The sequence below is a fragment of the Branchiostoma lanceolatum genome, chromosome 19, assembly GCF_035083965.1.
Source record: "Branchiostoma lanceolatum isolate klBraLanc5 chromosome 19, klBraLanc5.hap2, whole genome shotgun sequence".
Taxonomy (NCBI): domain Eukaryota; kingdom Metazoa; phylum Chordata; class Leptocardii; order Amphioxiformes; family Branchiostomatidae; genus Branchiostoma; species Branchiostoma lanceolatum.
The window spans coordinates 14,139,700-14,163,065 of NC_089740.1; the positions used below are offsets into that span (position 1 = coordinate 14,139,700).

Below are 23,366 nucleotides of genomic sequence, written 5' to 3' on the forward strand. Positions count from 1 at the left end.
ACCCTAACAGAGCCCAATCTGCAGTACCGCTCCCGGCCGTCTCTGGAAAATTGGCGAATTTCGGTCTTTTTGGGAATGGGGAAATGGCGAAAAGCTCGCAAAGGGGTGTCATTTTCTGTCGCTGTTTTGACTCCAATTTCATTAATCGACCACCCTAAGTCAAGAATTATAGTATAAAAGATATTTCTAAGACAAAACATTCGGATGTGAGGTCGAAAACTATATGCTCCCTTCGCATTTTACCACTATAAGCAGTCGAGTTCACATTTCCTGTAAGTTACCACTTTTATAATGACTATTCCATCACAGCATCTATCCTATTTTGTGAAGCAAAGATAGACTGAATGAATGCAACATTATTTTTTCTCTTTATCTCTAAATAGCTTTAAGTTATCCTATCGGAATGCTGTACGGTGCGCATGAAGTAATGCTGCAATATCACATTGACCCTCTAGGTGCCGCTGTTTTGGATGCCTATTTAATCTATCAGGCTCTGTTGTCATCTATTTGCGTAAGATAAATTCTCACTCTCCATGGATTTATGGAGACCCTTTCTACCAGTACAAGGAAGTGGAAGCTTGATTCAGTCGGACTTGTTTCTTTCTTTTCAGTTCCTTGGTAAAGTTTAAGGTAGTCCAATGGCTTTGTCATAGTTTTTCGCCTGTATGTGCGTGTGTGTGTGTGTCTGTCTATCGTTGTGTGTTTCCGGATTTTGTAGCATAACTCAAGAACCTCTGGACGGATTCCGATGATATTTGATATGTATGTAGGAATTGGAAAGATGGAGGTCAAGGTCGACTTAGGGCCCCTCGGCATGTGACCTTCAAGCTGCAGCAGAACTTCCATTTTGTGTCTTGTGTTCTGAACGTGCTAGGGTCTTTTTTATCCAGTGCATTTAAGGTACGGCATTGGAAGGCTGAGCCCATCCCGCTCCTTCTGGCTTTTACCTCCCCAACCTAATTCAGGTACCCAATTTTACACCTTGACTGAATTTCTAATAGATATCCCTGTGCGTCACATTTCGCCACTACTCACAGGGTCGATATGGGAAACACTAAAGCACAAGAGGCGAGTAGCACTGTTTAATGCCTCCTGGCATTCCATATATGATCAACCTGTATTTCTTTCTACATTTGTATAAACGCCTTTTTAGCACAAGTGCCCAGTCCATAAATTTATGATTATAACAAACAGGATATCATTGTAAATGGCTCTAAGTAAGCTTTCCAACTGTATATATATATATATGACAACTGATAAAGTAATAACGGAGATTTGATTGATAAAATTCAAGTTTTCAAAACTAAACATAGCGGAAAACGACAAAATCACACACTTTAACATGTGCAAAACGTTTCTTTTATTCAAGAAATCAAAAATGTACACCAGCAAAGATGGCCCAAAATCAGGAAATTATTGCAACCAGAAGTATGTACAGTGCAAAAATTACATAAATAAACAATTATTGCCTCCTTTCCTGCACTTTTCAAGTAAAAACAATAGAAAAAAAATACACCTCAGTTAGTTCCCATGAATTATTGCATCACCAAGTAACAATAAACATTTATAAAACCAGTCTATGTCGTTTGGATTCACACAATAGTTCTAAAGCACCAAAACTCCAATCTTGCACTAAGTACAACAATCGTTGGCAAACTGTTACTGACAATAAGTCTTTCGACTTAAATATTCAAAAAATATTTAAACAAAGTTCATAACAATAAGTTTCAGTGTGTTTGGGACAGCTTTGAAAAGGTAATGTTTTCAAAAAAGATGTCTGTATTTTGTATGATTAATCTTCAAATATTTTGTAACTCTCTTCATCATATTTTTGTCGATGAGCAACCGTTGCCTGTCGAAACCCTGTGACATATTTTGAGACCTCATTTTTTTCTTCTGTTCATCTTTTCTGAATCTTAACTTATTCTTTGTACATGTACAAGAGGTAAATAACCACAATCCTAAGTGCTGTCATTACAATTTGGTGACGAGCCAAAAACAAAACAAAAATTGTCTTAAAAAATCAAGATCTAAATACTAAGAACCATACAATTAGGTGCCCAAGCCTCTTACACATCTGAAATTCCTTAACATTTCTGCATACATGTGTACTACTTGCTGTTTTCAAGTATCCTCCCTTACAAATCAATAAATTGCAGCTTTACAAAAATTAAGTTTAATACAACCTGCCTCTAAATGTCTTTCCTACATGTAAATCACCACTGCCTTGACCCTGTATTCACTGTTCACTTAACACACAAGTAGTGACTTTCAATGCGGACTTAGCAGCATAAAAAAACTGGCCATACAGATACAGAAGCTGGTGTGTTTTGCCGAAGGGCAGTTATACCAGCTACACAGATACAGAAGCTGGTGTGATACACCAAAGGGCAGTGATACCGGCTATACAGATACAGAAGTTGGGGTGTTGCGTTCGGAGGGCGGTTATAGCGGCTATACAGATATAGATACTGTATTGGCTACACTATATTGACTATAAGTCAGTCAAAGGGCAACGATCTCATACAAAGGACTAGCCAATGACCATGTTCGATTTCTGAGACCAGCACTGTGATTGGTTGAACAAACACTATACATCATGACATCACACAGTTACTTTTCAAATATGGAGGCTTTGCTTAATGAGTTCACATCTCCCAAAATATCACCTTGCAATAGTGTCAGTGTTGAACGAAAAAAAAATTAATACACACTCCACCATTGAACACTCTGTGCGATAAAGAAATTATGATTATACATAGATTTTACAAAGCGAAAATGTTTATAATGTACATTGCATTTTCAAGTGATTGGCACAGATATCCATTTTACATAGTCACACAGATGTACATGTCTCTTAGGATAAGTATCAAGTGTCATATTCAAAGAAAAATCTATATCTAGGGGCAATGGACATTGCATGAGCAAAATGGCAACACAAAATTGCACAGCGAATACAATGTATTTTGTGCATGTGATCAAGAACATAGAAAACAAGTTGCATACTTTGTACAAGTATGGCAGTGCTTAAAGAAATAAAAGTACATCTTACATTTAAGTTCTCTGTACAGTAAAGAAATAATAATCAATTAAAGAGACATTGCATTTTCCTTAATCACCACAGATATATGTATCAATGGATCAAATTGTACCTTACCCCAATACAACATATTAAGCACCTTTTATCCTTTGCTAACAGTTACTTTGTACACTGCATCAAAAAAAAGACTGACTTAAATTAGCCCAGTCAATATTTCAGAGAAGCTTTTGACATACACAGTATCAAACCTAATAGAAACAATGTATGACAAGAAAAACTGGAGGAAGAAATTTTTTTCAGCTCTACCTCTGAAAGTGTATGATTCTGTAAATGCAGAAATGTTTGCAGGTGGTTTTACTTCACGTTTTTTGTGGTAAGCTCTTCGCCGCGAACTTAAAATCTGACCGCAAACACATTTTCTCCCTACCGCGAAATTAAAACCACATGAACTTAAATGCATTTACAGTCCCAGATACTAGATAGGAAGAACCTATTTTGGCATACTTTGTTGAAACGTTTTAGAGCAGCCCTTTAACATTCATAATTATGTATCACACATGTATGTACAATACAATGTACATTGTTCTCGAACTACACAGTCCTATAAGTACATGCCGGTACGTACTAGCCCAGGTTTACTCTTCAACTACACAATAGGATGTCCCTGTAGCTAAACTGGCCTCACAGTTGAGCTCCTGGTTCCAACTAGTTGGTAACTGGGAGACATCTTGGCCTGTACTACACCTTCGCTTGTAGGGAAGTCCTAGCAATCTCTCCCTGTAAAAATCTACCCTGCTACAGAAACAGCAAGCAAACTTGCTGCCCTATGTGCCACTAGGTACTACACGTTGAACATCAACAGCTACACATTCTGACATAGTTCCAGCCCTACACCTTCAAACACATCTTATATACACCATACAATCTCACTGACTTACAGCTGCACACATGGTACTGATCACAGGACACAAGCCCAGGGCTGTCTCCAGGACCCCTCCTTCCATCCTGGGACCGAAATTTGCTCTTTGGACAGAAAAAAATGTCATTCCATCCATCCAAAGAATCCGAACTTCATGACATTGATAAAAATGAATTTTCTGAAGTATGAAATTACAGATTTAAACGTTAAAGTTAACATTACAATATGAGTTCCCAAACAATGAGTGCGACGGAAAAGAATTTAAAGCTCAGGAGACAGCAATTGACACAAGCCAGACACAAAAACATCGCTAACGCTTTGCAACAACTTTCCACCATTCCTAAGTCTGTATGGTCACGTGTTTAGAGCTTGGACTCCGTGGATTTCTCGCTAGCGCCGACCGCGTCGGGCTCCTCTGTTCTTGTAACGGTGACCCGGCGTACGGTAGAATTGCGTCGGGGTCATTTTGGTCGGTTGTTTTCGGCGTTGTTTCTGTGTCCCCTCCCACTGCACCCTCTTCTCCACTCGTTAAGTCTTCTCTCTCTCCTTCTCTCGTTTCTCCCTGTTCCTCGTCCTGTCTTAGCTTGTCTTCTTCATCCTGGAGACGAGAAAGGAGGGTTGGAGAGGATTGGCACAGGGGGGAGGAAAGCCATCTGTGACAATTAGAGGTACTGAACTGTACTGTTCTAACAAAAGGAAAATTATTTTCCTAACATATCAATCTAACTTGCATTATGCTACTCAACTTATTCCTATTTACTGGGGTGATGGAACACAGAGTTGCTATTAGGTCTAATCTCAATTTAGAAAGTCTTGATATCTTATGAGTCCTCACACTAGAAAATTTTACTTAAATATAAAGTTGTACATCTAAATTCAAGATAGTTCAAGCTTCCTAAACTCTTTGATAACTGTGTCCTTCCAAAGACTTGTCAATTAGAACTATTCATTGCAAGTTAATTTGTTGGGCTGTTTTAGATGAAATTTGTAAGTTAGAGCAAACAGCTTATAGCTTTCTTTAAAAAAAAAATGACAACATTTAACATTTCTTCAGTCTCCATCTGTCAGTACGGACCATGGTTAAATTCTAGTTCATATCTTCCTTTCAACAACGTCTTTGACAAAACAGTCCTATTGATATACTTGTCTAACATTCTATCAAGAAAAGTATTGTCTTAAATGGAATAGCAGACATCACCTTCTTCTCCACCTTCCAGGAGAGTAGAAAAGAAGTTTTAAGAATAAGACACATGTCAAGAAGATGTGGAAAAACACTGAAGACTCTAGAAGGAAGGAATCTGAGAAGAATCACTTCAACAATTCCGTGAATAGTTTCATCAGGTTGGTAAGTCAATGAATAAAAAGACTCTTTTTACACAACCAAAAGTGTTTCATTCAACCAACGTTTCAGTGACCGTCTGTCACCTTCTTCGAGGCAATTCTGACTGGTTCACATTGCAATGCAGCACAGGTGTTGCTGCTTATAGATGCGTTCCCAAACGTGTGTATGTGTTACACTTCTGTATGTTTGGGACTGCATTGTGATGCCGTTCCCTGTGACTGTATATTATATGTAAAAACTTTGCGTTTGGGAATGCATCTGTATAAGCAGCGACACCTGTGCTGCAGTGCAATGTGAACCAGTCATAATTGCCTTGAAGAAGGAGACAGAGGGTCACCGAAACGTTGCTTGAATAAATCTCTTGGTTGTGTAAAAAGAGTCTTTTTATTCTGCTTCAACAATTGAAAGTGCACAGACTGACAGAGAAAGTGCTCTAAGATAGTAGAATGTGCTTGTAAAAAAGATAGGGAACTTTGTGCAGAAAACTGTCCGAGGTGGTAATTTGATCAGTGTTGTAATTCGATACATACTTGGTCCTCAAGTAACACTCCTTCCTTCTTGTACCTCATTCTCAAGGACACCTTGCAAAACAAGCGGAAACAAAGGTCATGCAACAAAAAACACTTCTACAAAACAATAGAATTATGCTCTTTAAAAATCTATTGGATCTTCAAACATTAAGTATCCGTACTGTACTGTTAAAAATATCTTTATGAAACTTAATTTCCAACAAACCAGTCAGTTTGCAAGTGCCTTCTGCATAAAAGGAAATGCTTTGAGGTTTTGCAAAATGATTTCAGTGAATGAAACCCTTGGTAGAACCTGTTGTACCTTGCTCACAAAGATAAAATATATTTTGGTAGTACTTCTTTCACCAGTTTAAAAACCTCACACCCATGTAGCAAGTTGGTCAAATGAACACAAGTTTTGTGTCTGCCCATATCAAATGTATAATTTTGTAAATAGATTTTTTTCCAGCCCTCTGTTTCTTCTTGACCTCTTGTTACTTCCGTGAAAATGGAGGTATTGTTTCCAGTCAGTATGTTTGTTTGTTTGTCTTGGTGTGTGTTCAGGTTTGTTCCCACTGGCTTGGGTCCAAGTTTGTTGCAGGCTGTTTGTATGTTTGTTGGTTTGTCTTGGTGTGTGTTCAAGTTTGCTCCCAGAGTCTCAATTCCAATTTGAGTGGTAACCGGAGACTGACAGGATGTGAAGGTTAAGGTGACCTTCCTCCAAATTTCTTTGGCAGGCTGGCAAGAAGTGAACGTTGGCACATGGACAAAAGTCAGGGATCCGTGTGGTCCATGCAATGTGTAAAATGGACATGAATGTGTTATTGAAAAAAAAGACTTTGTACACAACCAAGAGATTTATTCAACCAACGGTTCGGTGACCAACTGTCACCTGTGTCAGGGCAATTCTGAGTGGTTCACATTGCACTGCAGCATAGGTGGCGCTGCTTACAGATGGGTTCCCTGAGAAAGGTGACAGACCGTCACCGAAACGTTGCTTGAATAAATCACTTGTTTGTATTTTTATTCAGCAACTAACCCGATGAAACTTTAATTCAACTATATATTTATTTTGACTTTTTATGATTGTGTTGATATTGTTCATGTAAAGTTTCTTTTGTCAGTTCTTTATCTGTGACTCCTCCACTTCAACCTTGTTGAAAAGCGGCCTGTGTGGCCGAACAAGCATTCGAAAGAAAATAAACCCTTTGACTTGACTTATATTTTGTCAAGAAATTACAAAAACTCTCGAACATTTCACGGAGGTACGAGATCTTCATTTTTCAAATGTTTGATTTCATTAAAAAGGTTAAGAACTAAGGAAAGAAACTGGTCTGGCCTTAAAGGAAAAGTTGATCGGAAGGCTCCTGAACTGAGCTAGGTTTGTTGGAAACTTCAATCTTGAGTGTCCTCTGAGAAAAACCCTGTAGCTTGGCGTCTCACCGAGAGTCAGCAGAAAAGTCTTCCTTAGGAACTTTTCTTGCCAGACTGGAAACAACAGAAAAGCAAAACCGTATATGGACCAACTGTTGTACATCACACAGAATGCTGAATCTGCACTACGCATGCGGAAAGGAAAAGGAAACAATGCGCTTAAAAAGCTGATGTCAACTTGGGGATGGAGGCAAAACATTTCAAATTTCTGCAAAACTGACTATCGTATGATAAGAACACTTCAGTACGAGAGTGTAATAACAATACAGGATAGCTTTGTGTTTGGCACAAAACATTATGGACTAAAAATTTTCTTATAATAGCAAATAACGTATTGCAAATTTATCAATCAGGAGCTGGCTTAAAATCAATTTCGAACAAAAAAAACAAACTTACATGACGGGTACATCAGTAAGAAGTTGTTTAAGACAAAAAGCTTTATATTTCTGAAACTTCAGATCTTGAAATGTCGGCCAAGCTTTCAACTGTATGAAGCAGATTCTAGCTCTATTTGCATGGTTCTTTTTCAGGTACATGCACTAGACATGTACTACACAATTTTCTTGATTTATAAAAAAGAAAAAAAAATTAGGTACAAAAATCCCCAAGAGGACATCAGCTCTGATTTCAAACACTGGTTGCTTTAGATTTGGAAATAATAGTGCATAGAAGTGTGAAACTTGGAACAGAATTCAATACCCGAAATATAGACACCTTGAATATCAATTAGAAGTAAGGCATGTTCTTTTAAACAACATTTAGAGAACATTGACACATGGCCAAAAGTCAGGAACTCATATCAAAATGCTCTTCATTCTGTTTCAAGCTGAAACGTTAAAATCAAATTTTAAAGCTTTCAAGCTGATGCGTTGAACATCTGAATAAAAGAATAACATTCTAATTCAATCTATACCACTGGATTACAGTATGAAAATATCATACATTTCAGATGTGAAAATAAATGTAAAAATATGAAAGATGTCGGATGGACATCTGAACCTTCTGATATTTTCATATTGTAATCCAGGAGTATAGATTGAATTAGACTAATCATTCTTCTTCAATTCCTGGAGAACCATAAAACATTCACAAACGTATTGAATAAAAGACTTTCCAAGAGAAAAGAGACCAGTGTTTGTTCAATATTTACACCACCGACGTCTAAAAGCTGTTTCAGTAGAGTGGAAATGGAGAACGTGAACGGTCTATTCACCGTGGTTCCTCGCCAGAACTGCTTGATCTCGCCGCGGCGGCACGCCACGAAGGTTGCGGTGAGGAGCGTGCAGGGCACGAGGTAGAGCAGGGCAGGCTGCGCGTTCTTCATGAACACCAGCGCGAAGAACGTGATGATCATTCCAACACCGTACGCTGTGGAGAAAAATTAACAAATAAACACAGAAACAAACAAGACCTAACATAACGGATATTATCACGTTCCACCCACGGCATGTAGCTGAAAAACATGCACACTTGGCTCAAGACTGTCTCCAGTTTTTTTTTTGTCGGGCCCACTCAGTATTTCGATGAATGAGGGGTACTTTTATGTGATAACAGACGGAGTGAAATTTTGTTCGTCCCCACATGGAAATTTCTGTCCCAGGATGGGTCCTGGAGACAGCCTGACCTGCCCATGCAAAAGATAAAGTACAGTAAAACCTGGTGGCTTTATGTGACTTTGGGTGGTTGCCTGCGTCAGGTGGTTGTTTGACCAGGTTTGACTGTACTTGAATCCTGTATCTTCTCACAGGTTCCTTCATTTAAACTTAAGATTACATTACAAGAGTCTCGATTCTATGAAGAAAACTACATGTTGCTTTGCCTGAGCTTTGACCCTTTCAAAGTGTGTCTTCTTTTGCCAACACCTGTGGCGTGTCTTCAACAGAAGGGATAGAGACCCATGACCTACCTACTAGCGTAGCCAGGTAGTAGATGCCCCAGCTTCCAATCTTGGAGTCAAAATACTTGCAGAATGCAATAAGAAGTCCTGTGGAGATAGAAAATATAAGTTGAACCAATAACTGTACAGTAATTGTTGTAATTATCATATCGCTCATTAACTGATTTTTTCTTTTCATCAGTTTAGTGTATCTTAAGAGCCTAATACATTATATAAATTAAACCAAGATAGAGTGAATAAGAACGTTCAAACAGGATGTCAAGCCAGAATAATGATTCCTCATTCTGATAACTAGCTTCAAGATTCGAACCTATAATCCCATGGTCTATAAGCAAACATAAAGAAGTAACACATGTGTCTTATCTGATTTTGAATGTATTACTACTTCAATCTAGTACTGGCAACTACATGTAGGAGAGGATTTGAACCCCAAACCTCGCAGTGCATAAAGAAGTAACATTGTTACTGTACTTTACCTGGTACTAGGATGTCCCCGAACCCCAGTAGTGAGTAGGGATTGCACATGGCTGAGCCGGAATGTCTCAGGCTGGGAACCTTCAGAACCATTGGGATCTGGGGTAGAGGACAAAGGTCAACATGTTTAGTGAACTATGCACATGCAACACTTACTGACTGCTTTGGTCAAAGAGTATAACTTAAGTGTCAGTGTAACACATCCATTTCTTAGGCACACAAGAATGGTAACCTACTGGACAAAATGGCAAGTCACAACTAAGCCTTGCATATTCATAGGTCTCATCTAGACCTACCCAAATACCAAATATCAAGACAATCTTTCTTCAAGGCCTTCTTGAGTTATGCTGCTAATCCACAAATTCGAAAACATAACCTTCTTGGCAAAGGTAAATACTACTTAGTCATTACCTGCTCTGTTGCGTCTTCAGGTCCTCTGGCCACATCGACCATCACACTGGTCTGACTCTGTTAGCATAAGGACAAAAATGTCACTGACTCCTCAACTTTGTAAATAACATCAGAATGGCACACACATCTAACTTGCCAGGAAGAGGCATACCAAATCTTATAAAACACAAAAGAAACTATTTCATCAAAAACTAAAGGTCAGGAAAGTACCAATTCATCATTGTTATTATATATAATAAAAAAGTAAAACACACTTTACAATAAAATACTTTGGAACCATTGTATGCTGTACTAAGCTGTACAAAACACACACAGCAGTAAACAATCCTTGATGCACCCTCCATTCTATGACAGTCACAGAACAAACTTTTGTCAAAGACAACTTACTTTTCTGCACACAGTCAAAAACACTGTTCTCCAAAGTAACAAAACGTTTTTGTCAACATTCACAGACTTGCCTCTAAGAGGGCAATGAGAAATTAACAAATAATAGATCCACAAAGTAAAATTGGAGGAAAGAACACAAGAAAGATTGACAGAAGGTTCAATCAGGGCTCTCTCCAGATTTACAGCTTTGTCTGTCCTCTCAGTTAGACAAAGCAAAGCTTTGTACAGAGCCCCAAAGGCATGAGGAATTTAGCCTCAGTGCAAAGCCAAGCTCCTCAAGCAGGGAATTTTTTACTTTACCATTTGAAAGCTATTTTTTTCATTTTGAGAGGCAATCTTTAATGGCTTCATCTTGATTTGCAAAACTTTTGTGAAAGTCTTCAAAACCTGGCGAAAATGTTAGGACGTTTTGATTCTTGTCCATCGAGGGGAACAGAATGGTTGAAACTTTTTCCATCACGAGAAGCAATATTCTGTCAATGGCCTAGGAGGTAGAGTACTGTTTGGACTAGGCCCCTGTTTAGTATCATGTGTGGCCAAAGGGCTAGAGAAATGAAGATGGGCACCAATTAACATAATTTGAAAGGTGTGGGAATGATTTTGACATTTCTAACAAAGTTCAGAAGGATTTGTACTGGAGAGAGCCCTGTTCTGAAGGGAAAAAACAGAGGAATTTGGGCCTCACCTTTGCGAAAAGAGGGATAACGAAGACAAAGAACACGTCACAGACAAGGAGGGAGCAGCAAAAGATCGTACTAGCCTGTGTGACGACACAACCAAGAGGAAAAAATAAAGTAACGGGCAAGTCCACTGTCAACTCGGGGAGGAGAGGGCTGGAGGGAGGGGAGTTCCTTTTAAAGGCGTATATGGGCGATGTCGTTTTAACACAAAAAAGTTTCAGTCCTATAGACAGTATACTCTTAAAGTTTAGGATGGTGCGTTATAGAATAATTATAGAATTGTTATGTTGAAACAAAAGAAGGAAAAAACAATTTACAATTCAAAACTACCAAAAATATCCAGTAAGTTGGTAAAAATACATCTGAGATCGTTGCTTTTCATTTTGCAAACATTTCTTTTTGAACGACCAAACAAGAATGGTAGAGGATCATTAGCAGATACTGGAATGAACTTCAGTTGGGAAAAAGGATACTTCTTCAATTTGAAGGTTTTTAAAGAAAAAAAGGTATTTCTCCCCAAGAATGTAACCTTTCCAAGAATGTAAAAGTAACCTTAGAAGAAGACTTCCCAAAGAAGACAAAAAAAGGAACTTGAATTCAGAAGAATAGTATTTTTTCTTCAATTTCAAAGTTTGACAGAAAATGACTTCTTCTCCCTACCTCCAAAACTTTTAAAATAATTTGTGTCAATAATTTTGCACTAACACCTTACTTTCATTTTTACTTTACTTGAAACAGAATTGCAAAGGGCTTCATAAAAAGACTACAAACAAAAAACATTTCTGCAAACTCGCTTTTGATAAAATCTTTGTTTTCAAGGGATACAATTGTGGGTCCTAATAAAGATCTGATTGAAGTTCATATATATACATGTATAGGGGGTGACCAGATTGTTTAATTCTCCCCCCCCCCCCTCTTCCCTCTACGCCAGCGGAGGTGCCAGCAGACTTGTCCACATGAGCACAGTTTAACTCACCTTGGTGAGGAGTGGGGTTATGAAGACGAAGAAGATATCATACACAAACAACGCAGCTAACAAGATCGTGCAAACCTGCAGGGAAAAACTCTCGGTCATGCTCAGGTTCAAACAGTGAAAGGAATACATTATGTAATGTTATACACTGTACACTATACATAGATACATATGTCATGGTTAGGTTGATGCAAAAGCAGAGTTATTTCAAAGGCAATTTTGATGTATAACACTAGCTGTGCCTTTCTTACTTTCTTTGGGTCTAAATTTGGGAACAATTGTGACAATTAAACTAACAGTGGCAGGCATTACTTGAAACAGATGTCATGTTGCGAAAACTTTTTCCCATGCAATTTAAGGAGTTTACAACTGTTACAGTAATAACATTATAAATATATCATTATGATATGACAAATGGTGTAAACATAAAGCACCAAATCAAATCACTGTTGCCCTTGAAGAGTTTTGTTCTCTAAGCACAGATCTGATTTACTACATGATAAGCAATCATGTACCAGTCAAACCTGTCTATAATGACCACTTAGGGAACTTAAAGAAAATGGTCACAGTATACAGGTGGTCACTACAGACAGGATTCTAAATACTGTGTCAATGTGAAATTTGAAATAATCTAAGAGACTACCAAAATTTCAGACCACAATGGCCAGGTGGTCCTAGTTATAAAGCTTAGGTGGTCTATGTAACCTCCTTGGGTGGTCATTAACACAAGTTTGACAGAATTACCTCTAGACATTATGATGTACATGTAGAGTACAGATTTTATAATAGTACTCACCATGAAGCTTGGCAGGCGTATTGTCTTGAGCATGTAGATACTGAAAGCGATGCCCAGGCCATCTTGCAGAATCCAAGCCCAGCTGTTAGACAAAAGAAAACAAGGGTGACTTCATGTTCTTGTATCACATCCGTGGATAGTTTCATCAAGTTTGTGAGTCACTGAATAAAAAGACTTTTTGTACACAACCATGATGTACAGTTTTTTAGAAAACTTTTTTTGGGAAACAGACAAGAATTGATGTAGCCTGGGTGCCACCCTATTTCTACCGGGGGCTCCTACACTCACTTCCCTAATAAAATATGTTTTTTAGGGTAGCGAGTGTAGGAGCCCCAGTAGAAATAGGATGGCACCCAGGCTAGAATTGATGCACGTGCGGATGTCATCCATTATAATCAAATCAACATGGCCTTAAGACATTGAAACGTCTTAATTCCTACCGTTCTTTTCTGAAGATGAACCAGACGAGCGAAACTGTCAAACAGCAGACTGCGAGGAGGATCGTCTTCACACGGGGGCGCTTTTTCAACAGCGGCAGCTTGTTCTCTGGGATTCTGCATAGAAATGGTGAAGAAAAAGTCAACTCTTTAAATATTCTTCAAATCAAAGATTTTCAATACCTCCGCAAAATGAGGTTCAGTTCTTGCCTATGTCTACATGTTAAACCTTTGCTTGTTAATCAAAAAGTTGTACATGGATTCCCATATCTTTTTCATCAACAATCACATCATTGTGTGCAAAACAAAACTTTGATTCTGACAGCCCTGTTGGTTTGCATGCTACCAGAAAAGGGTTCAATACATCTAGATGGGGCATTCCTGTGGGTGCTCAAAGTCTAATCATTTTTTCCTTTTACTAACCCCCACCAACATACCAAATATCATCAAGATCCACCTATGACTTCTCGAGTTATACTCTCCACAAGCAAACAAACACACATGCACCTGAAAACATAACATTCTTGGCGAAGGTACATTGTAACTTGAGAGTTAGATAATAAAGGCAGTTTACCAGTTATGCACTACAAAAGAAAGTTGAGAGTGCCTACCTGCAGTTTCCTGGTAGCCAGAGCACCAGTGGCAGCAGACACACGTACAGGCCAGTCGCAGACGCAAAGCAGAAGATGAAGATTATCACGTACACTGGGGAACAACAAAAAGACCTTTAGTATTAAAGGATCGTAACATTTCAAAATGTTTTAGGCTACACTTTCAATGAATGTCATTTAACCATCATATCTGCTGGAAAAAGATGTTAAGCACATTGATATATTTTTCATTTCATTTTGTGGCAGTTTTACGTGAACATATCTGTAACAGTTTTTTTTTTGCAATAACTTATTTCAAATCAAGAGAGCGAAACTGTTTGGGCTTGTCCTTCAGTGTAGTGCATGTGTGTCTGTCTGAACCTTCTTCCACTTCAATCTTAGGAAAGATTTCAACAACTACAACAAGAGGAAGACCCAAAACTAACCCAGGTAGTTGTAGAAGAAGTACAGCAGCAGCAGAAGAGCACAGATCATGAACACAAAGATGGCTATGAATTTGGGGGAGATCTCCACGGTCTCAATCAGCTGCTCCTGATCCTCCTCCGGTGGTACCTCCTCCTCCTCCTCCCCATCCCCATCTCTCTCCCCATCCTCTGCCGTGTACTGCCGATGCTTCTTACGCTTTTTTCTGGACAGACAAGGAGAGACAAGATTAGAATAATGAAATGTGACCCACATCCAGCTAAAGGGACCTTAAGTATCATCTCAGGGATATTCTTGCAACAGCCTTGCTACGGCTAGCGCTTTTAACCAAGTACACAGGGTCACTCCTCGTCTAAGTGTGTTGTATTTTTCTAAGTGCAGAGACCCTTGCTTTACGGCCACATCCATAAGGACAATGCAACTCCTTTCCCGTCATATCCAGCAGGCCCGGGCATGAACCCGAGCCACTAACTCCATGTTACTGTGGTATCAACATAGCATGCTCTAACTTTTTCGTATATTAAATCTAGAACAGTTGGAAAGAGAAGCTCAATCTTCATCTAAAGCGGAGCTAGTAGTGTAGGCAATGAACGTATGAAAGAAACGTAAAGAGAGCAGACTTACTTGCCCTTGGCGGCCCCAGCCCAGTACCCCCCCACCCCCACAGTAAAGACTGCCATGAGCCAGATCACTATCAGGTTATACTCCATCAGGGGCTCAGGGGGCGAGTACATGGACACCTCAAGGTCGGAACCCAGGGACTGGGGGAAGGGAAGAAAACAAGAAAATAGATAACTCCACATAACAGTTACTGTAAATGCAGAAATGTTCGCGGTTTTCGCGGAGACTGTTTCACCGTGAATTTAAAACCACCGCAAACATTTCTGTCTAATACTGTAGCAGTATGTGACTACAGCACTGCCGCAAACTTAAAACCACCGCAAACACTCCATTTTCCCCTTAGCGCGAAATAAAAACCACACGAACTTAAATGCATTTACAGTACTCAAGCCACTGGATTATGATTTCGGAAACGGTCAGACGTTTCAAGTAGCATCCTCTACATTTCGTCAGTGACTCTTTACAGATACTGGTCAATACTGACAGCAGTAAAACATTTTTCGCTGCATTTTTTTAATGTAATGTGTAAAACATTTTTTACACATTACATTAAAAACAATTGATCACCTGTAGCAGTGTTAGAACTAAGACAATACACTGGATTTCCGAAAATAATTTCATCAGGTTGGCAGAATATAGGATATAGGAGATTCTTTTTAGCCACGTTTGAGCTTTTTAGCTCAGCCACTTTGGGATTACGTTCTCACCGCAAAAGCGCCACCTACATCGGCTACTTATAGCGGTGAGAAGCAGTACTCCAGTCAGAAGCTCTGAAGAAGGTGTCTGACAGACACCGAAAGGTCAGCAGGTGAGATTACCTGGTTGTGTAAAAAGAATCTCCTATATCCAATACACTGTATCCTCTGCTGATGTGTCTGATGCCACCTTACCTGCATGTGTAAGAAGTCCTCATGAGACAGCAGTGCTACAGGGATGTGGATCTCCTTATACTCACTGGTGTTACCACCTGGGTCCACCTAGGACACAAACAAACAATAATTACAAAAGCTGAAAACTCCTTTCACAAGTATGCAAATCTACAGGTATAAAAAGTGCATTTAGTACTCTGTTAAACATGTTTGTACCGAAAAAAAGAAAATCAGTTCTTACTCAAGACATCTGTATATTACATGTACTAAAACACGTAGGGATCGAACCAGAGACCACTGAAGTCTTCCTAGGGCCTTCTCTGATATAATGTAGTATTCTAAAAGTATCAGAAAAAGCAATTTTGATGTTAACTATAGAATTACAAGCAGTAGTATTAAACTTTGTAATTAAGTTTTGCTGACATTCAACTTTATTTTATGTGGTGCACCCAAAATTCTTTCTGTGCACCTTATTTTTGGGGTGAATTTCGAGCCCTGGCATTGTAATGACTAATGATGCACACACGGGAATAGAACCAGGGACCCACAGATCCTTACCAGTTTGTCCTCTGAGATGACGAGGATGGCGTCCGCCCCGTACTTCTGCGCCGTCCTGGCTTTCTGGAAGAACGTGCAGTTCCCCCTCTTGATGGCGACGACATGGTTCGGCACCCGGCCAGGAGACTTGTAGTCCTCACATCCGTACAGGGGGGTCATGTCTAACAAGGGGTCTGGAACCTGGAACAGAAACATGGGAATCAAACCCAGGACTTGTAGTCCTCACATCCATACAGGGGGGTCATGTCTAACAAGGGGTCTGGGACCTGGCACAGAAAAGTGATGCTTCTTACATGGGACTAGAACCCAGGACTTGTAGTCCTCACATCCGTACAGGGGGGTCATGTCTAACAATGGGTCTGGGACCTGAAACAGAAACATGGGGATCAAACTCAGGACTTGTAGTCCTCACATCCGTACAGGGGGGTCAGGTCCAACAAGGGGTCTGGGACCTGGAACAGAAAAGTGATGCTTCTTACATGGGACTAGAACCCAGGACTTGTAGTCCTCACATCCGTACAGGGGGGTCATGTCTAACAAGGGGTCTGGGACCTAGAACAGAAAAGTGATGCTTCTTACATGGGACTAGAACCCAATACTTGTAGTCCTCACATCCGTACAGGGGGGTCATGTCTAACAAGGGGTCTGGGACCTGGAACAGAAAAGTGATGCTTCTTACATGGGACTAGAACCCAATACTTGTAGTCCTCACATCCGTACAGGGGGGTCATGTCTAACAAGGGGTCTGGGACCTGGAACAGAAAAGTGATGCTTCTTACATGGGACTAGAACCCAATACTTGTAGTCCTCACATCCGTACAGGGGGGTCATGTCTAACAAGGGGTCTGGGACCTGGAACAGAAAGTGATGCTTCTTACATGGGACTAGAACCCAGGACTTGTAGTCGTCACATCCGTACAGGGGGGTCAGGTCCAACAGCGGGTCTGGGACCTGTAATAGAAACATGGGAATCAAACACAGCACTTGTAGTCCTCACAGCCATACAGGGGGGTCAGGTCTAACAAGGGGTCTGGGACCTGTAAAGGAAAGGAAAGATGAGTATGATAGCAATCATAATGTGGACGTAGTTGATAATCATATTCATTCCTAGTCATCACTACTTAAATCATTGTTATTCAAATTTATGGCTCTTGCATGACCAATATTTTTATCACATTCTGTGAAACACTGCACTTTTTGTCCTGTTCTTATGACTAAAGCCATCGAAACAAGATTTTCATTTCATAAAGGTATATACATTCATTAATTATTGAAAGCTTCCCTTGCATTCACATGTTTAGGACTAGTATCTGATTCAATTTCTGTTTACCAGAAAAAGATACACATTTAGTACAAGTACAACAAACATCAAAATTACAACCTATTCTCTTTTCCGCAATAGGACAAAGAAATATGAATAACTGCATTTATCATACTCACAGCTTCATCTGGGTCAGTGGGCAGGGCCTCCCACTGTGGGTCGTACCTCAGACAGTAGTACTGGTACGTAGACAGGTCTCTGGGCTGAGCCTTCAGGATACCATACTCCGCTGTGGCCTGGGGGGAGCATACATGTATAGTCTTTGTTAATGATATGTTCCCACTGTGGGTCGTACCTCAGACAGTAGTACTGGTACGTAGACAGGTCCCTGGGCTGAGCCTTCAGGATACCATACTCCGCTGTGGCCTGGGGGGAGCATACATGTATAGTCTTTGTTAATGATATGCTCCCACTGTGGGTCGTACCTCAGACAGTAGTACTGGTACGTAGACAGGTCCCTGGGCTGAGCCTTCAGGATACCATACTCCGCTCTAGCCTGGGGGGAGCATACATGTATAGTCTTTGTTAATGATATGCTCCCACTGTGGGTCGTACCTCAGACAGTAGTACTGGTACGTAGACAGGTCCCTTGGCTGAGCCTTCAGGATACCATACTCCGCTGTGGCCTAGATAAGCAAAACGTGGCTTTGTAAATGGTCACGCCTAGCCTTTAAGACGACTTTAACATTTATAGATAGATTTTTTTTCACTTTGTGGATGCATCACTAGTACTGTACAGTATTTGCAGCATTGGCCATTGAAATGATGGCAAACCTGCCTACCTAATACTATCTACTCCAAACTACAATGCAAACATACATATTCTACTAAATACAAAAGAAACTGTTTAGATATACCCAGTCTACATAAAAAAAATGCAGCCATGCGTAGAATACTAGACTGATGAGAACTAATACTGCAATATCTGTCAGTCTGCACAAGCACTCATGTATGAAATGGGTTCCTGTGAACTCCCCACTTAAGAGTCATTCATTTTCATTACATTCCGCTGCAGTGCAGGCAATTCCAAATTTTCCATAACAATGTAACTTAATTCTAAGCAGTGATCTGTGACTAACAAGGCACAGCCTTGTCAGAAGATTTGAAAGTAGGAGGCTAAAGAAACAAAGTAGCAGGCGAAGGGGCTCGGGGGGGAGGGTACGGGAGGGGGGTTACCCCCCTCCCGTTGGGGGGGTCCGGGGGGCCTCCCCCGCGGAAAATTTTAAAATCTAAACCCCTAAATGTGGCTTTTGGTGTATTCTGGGCAACTTTAATGGCCATCTTACAACTCCAAATTTTACTATTGATTTACAAATAATCCTGAAGATATACAACACCTGCTGTTTGAAAAAAGAAGACATTACAAATACAATCAGTAGTTGTCTATTGTGTCATTCATGACATTGTGACACTTTTTCTACTATCAAGACCTCTTTTTTAAAAGTACAAAGGAAGATGAAAAATGAGAATTATGAATTTGTTTGATAACCTTTTTTAATTACTTCAATCAATCTAGCATCCTCAGGCTCTACATCAAGAGTGAGCAGCAGCTGTTCCTCAAGTGATTCAAGTCTACAACACAAGTTCAGTTTGCTGGACACTAGTCCACAACACAACAGCTTAATTGCATATTTGTTTTTAATTCTCTAGTACTAGTTTTGGCCCATACGTTTTCTACTGATATCATGACATATCAAAAGAATATTTCAGTGAATGACTTGTCTAACACTGAATTGAAATTACCTATGGCCAGTTTAGAATGTTTATAGCAAACAGAGAAACAGCGCTTGTCACTTTGACGACGGTTATCAAATCCTGGTACCTGTGCCATAAGCAAACAGAACAGCCATTTACACGTTGATCATGTAACCTTAGGAATACCTCCAGGACTGTTGTACATACAATAAATGTTAAACACATACACGTTCACAACTTTTTGTACAAGCATATTTCATATTGCCAAAGCTACAAAACAATTTGCTTGCTAGGACTTCTATGTATATGATAAAGCAAATTATACATTTAGCCAAGTAGAAATTCTAAAACGTGCAATGGTTTGGAAAGTCTTAAGTCAGAAAGCTATAGTCAAATTAAAAAAAAATTTGAATATTTCATCAGCTTACTAGTATTTCTGTACTAATACTATAGTCTCTTTCATATGCCTTTGTAAGGCCTCTCAAATGGAACTTGCAAGTAGATATTTATCAAAATAGAATGTTTTGGGAAAAGGGTATGGCTACTTTAGTAAATGATAGCTATTCCTGCCACTTCCTTTTACGTTTACTACGGCTTCTTCAAAAGCAAATTATGTAGATTATCATATTCTATTTCTATCACAAGGAAAATCCTTTAGTTTACTTTTAAACAGATATACATTTGCATATTTCTGCCACTCCCTTTAGACCATCTTCAGTTGCTATAATGATAGTGATGCAAACACCCATAGAAATAGAAACACTGTTCGGCCCCAGCCCCGGCACACAGGGCATGTTGTGAGATCAGCGCAACAAGTGCAGCGTGTCAGTCATGTTGATATTTGAGACATGCAGCCACTATGTGAGGAGGGATATAGCCTCTACCAGGCTCCACAGATCACTGGAAAAATAGTAGAAATTGGCCAAATAGAGTGAATATTATGCTAAGAGAGTAGGCTAGGAGGAAAGGAACAACAGGCAAACTATTGTCTCTATTTCCCCAGCCGACTCCCTTAGCATAATATTCACTCCATTTGGCCAAATTCTACAATTTTTCCAGCCATCCGCGGAGCCTGGTAGAGGCTAGAAGGGAGGGTTATTGAGAGTTAAATGACCCCCCATGAATAGCTTTCCTTCCAGACCAATTTTACAGCCCCACCCACCTCTGTCTACAAAGACATACAAAAACATAGAACAACAAAATCAACATTTCACTGTGCTAGTAGTCAACTCATGGACACTTTGCTGTCCCCCAAGTGATGTACATCTGGAATTGGTTATTTCTAATCTTTGAAATGAAATTTGCCTGCATTCTTCAGCTGACATGGTTTTACTTGAAATAGCCGTTTAAAAAATGTAGCTTACTAAAAATGTGATTTAATACAGGTTTGTCCCGAATTCTAAAAATACAGATCAGCAGATGCAATCTTAAGTATTTTCAAGGATTTGGCAGATATCTATTGCGAATTTGGCAACAATATTTCTCCGGTACAGTCAGCAATTATATCTTTAGAGAACAAAACAGAAAGTCAAAATGTTAACTAAGTAAAATTATCATTATTAGATGTTAGTTTATAGCAAGTGGGAACTGTACAACGTATAATCACCATTTGTTTATATTTGTCTTTTTGTTCACTATTTGCTGAGTGAAACTGTAGTGTAAGATTTAGTCTTAAAAAGCAGCTGAAAAAGGATAGGGACAGATGTATTCTTTGAAATACTATATCTACTAGTAAAGACAATTCAAATTCTACAACTGGATAGAGTCCAAGATTTTCTTCTGGACGTTTCGAGTGACATCCGTCACTCTCCTTCAGCGTCACTAGATCTTTATATACTGTTGTACGTGACATACACATACATGTATAAGTAAACCATACATACAGTCCCCTTGCTGTGATTCCTGACACACAACGTGATCCTGACAGGGTATATCTGATATCTGGCCTGTCCCCAGTGGAAACTAACACAGGAAGGCCTGTCATCTAATAGTCTGTCTCATCTTTCTTTATCAGGACAGAATGGACGATGACATACACTTGATATAGTAATGTGTATCTGTATCTGTATCTATATAGCCGGTATAACCGCCATTAGGCGTAACACACCAGCTTCGCAGGCACGCGGCGCGGCAGCAGCTGTTCATATTACACCTAACGGTCTGTTACACCTAGTCTTTGCATAGTAACATTATATATCCACTTTGAATGATGAAGATATATGAAAAGCTTTCACTCAACTTTGAATTTGAAAGACAAAAATCTCTGATGACAGGGCATGACTATTTGTATTAGTATGTCATCGGTCTATATATAACTTATAAGGTTCGGTTTAGACTGGATACAGCCAAAACCTGATTGGATTTTATGCCAGAAATTACTTGGCAAAAACACCAAGGAATTTTAGAACCAACGATGGAAGACATAAATGTCCTATAACATGACTATGGCATCGGTAACATGGTAACATTAACTAACAACCAGCTTAAACTACATACAAGCAAAACCAGACTGGATTTTAGGACAGGACATTCTATTACTACTTGGCAGAAACATCAAACAAAATATGACATGTATCCATGCCAAGATGTCCTTAATCCCCTTCACCTTTGACCTTTGACAGACAGGTCAGTTGACAAGTACAAGTAGGTCCCTGATGGTCCTAATATAACAACCTGTCCTATATAATATATATCTGCTGTAGGCGGGCAGAGAGCCAGGTTCTGACTGTGCCAGAGATTTGGGAGCTGTCCGGACATAATCATGAAAAATCATCCACCCAAGCTGAGAGTCAAATGATGTTGCCAAAGTCAAGACAAATTACAATGTCAAGGTTAAGACAAGTGTGATGATGGTTATTTGGCCTTGAACCAAGTCATCGCAGTAAATAGCTTTCTGGAGTGATTATGATGCAATAGCTCATGATCATATCTTTTAAGATGTCTATCAGATATCAATGAAATTGTAATAAACAACTGTTTGTTTACTTGTACAAAAAGTCCAAAGCCCCATCCAACAGTGTACATGTACACCTAAGCATAGATCATGTCCACAAATTGTATAGATATGACTGTCAACTGGAGGATGACCCACAATTTACTTTGAAAAGTTACACTTCTGAATTCGGAAATATCTTGATGAATGTTATCATTAGCACACAGTAAGACTAGCATTAAAAAAAAACTGCAAGTTCACATACAGTGTTACACTACATTACATCAAGGACAATCTATTGCAGTTGGTTACATAATTTTATGTGGGAATCACAAATTATTATAAAGTATACTTTTGTATGATAACTCATATTTGAGGCATATGGTGAACATAACACCAATTGCAGTTGAACAGGCGCATAAAAAAATATGAAGGTAGCTCGTTCTACACTCTTATATCAGATTTGACGTCTCAAAATATCCGCATCCATGAAATCGAATTTGTTTGGCCCAACTGGGTTTGGGTTGCTTTCACTTTTTTCCAGGTCCATTGTGTATTTCCCTTTCTTACATATTACCTCCCCTTTTGCCATAAATTATCTTAAGCATCTATGTGAGGATATATGAGATCTAACGTTACCAGTGCTAAAGTACAGTATAACGTTACTACATTAATTCATATTTTCCTTGAGTACAAAGCTGTCTATGTCTGCCTTCACCGCTCTGATCTGAACAACCGGAAAAAGCTAGTTCGTCGGAGTCAGATTCTGAGCGATCGACAAAGATTTGTAAAGTAAGATGTACCATAGATCGTTCCTCTGGGTTAAGAGAGGAATATGACAGGAAATGTGGGGTAATAAAGGTAAATACCACGCCTTACCGTCTGTACGAGCTGGCAGACGAGAAACGAAAAAATTACTCCCAGCACCGCCATCTTGGAATAGTACATTTTGCAATATCTGGAGGGGCTATATTGCCTAGAATTAATGTTGATAGTTTGGGCCATATTTTCCTCTCTAAGAAAGTATCATCGATATT

At 39.4% G+C, this 23,366-nt stretch overlaps 1 protein-coding gene across 1 annotated transcript; it reads right to left on the reverse strand.

Annotated features, from left to right (window-relative positions):
* Window positions 1-1,336: 1,336 nt before the first annotated feature.
* Window positions 1,337-23,266, reverse strand: LOC136425164 (signal peptide peptidase-like 2B). Its single transcript, XM_066413960.1, has 16 exons — window positions 23,209-23,266; window positions 17,822-17,938; window positions 16,382-16,561; window positions 15,845-15,931; window positions 14,958-15,094; window positions 14,336-14,538; window positions 13,911-14,004; window positions 13,303-13,416; window positions 12,863-12,944; window positions 12,070-12,144; window positions 10,027-10,083; window positions 9,618-9,714; window positions 9,151-9,228; window positions 8,458-8,612; window positions 5,832-5,882; window positions 1,337-4,557 (listed from the first exon to the last, which is right to left on the reverse strand). The coding sequence occupies exons 1-16, from the start codon at window positions 23,260-23,262 to the stop codon at window positions 4,300-4,302; spliced, it is 1,839 nt and encodes a 612-aa protein (XP_066270057.1). The 5' UTR covers window positions 23,263-23,266; the 3' UTR covers window positions 1,337-4,299.
* Between the last annotated feature and the right edge of the window lie 100 nt (window positions 23,267-23,366).

Bases quoted from the DNA above. Each gene is read 5' to 3' on its own strand.
- LOC136425164 (XM_066413960.1), bottom strand. From the start codon at position 23,262: ATGGCGGTGCTGGGAGTAATTTTTTCGTTTCTCGTCTGCCAGCTCGTA. The intron at 14,005-14,335 runs GTTAGTTTTGGG...GTTGTTCCCCAG, and splicing joins CTTCTTCTACAACTACCTGG to TGTACGTGATAATCTTCATC. The intron at 12,945-13,302 runs GTAGGAATTAAG...TTTGTCTAACAG, and splicing joins TTCATCTTCAGAAAAGAACG to CTGGGCTTGGATTCTGCAAG.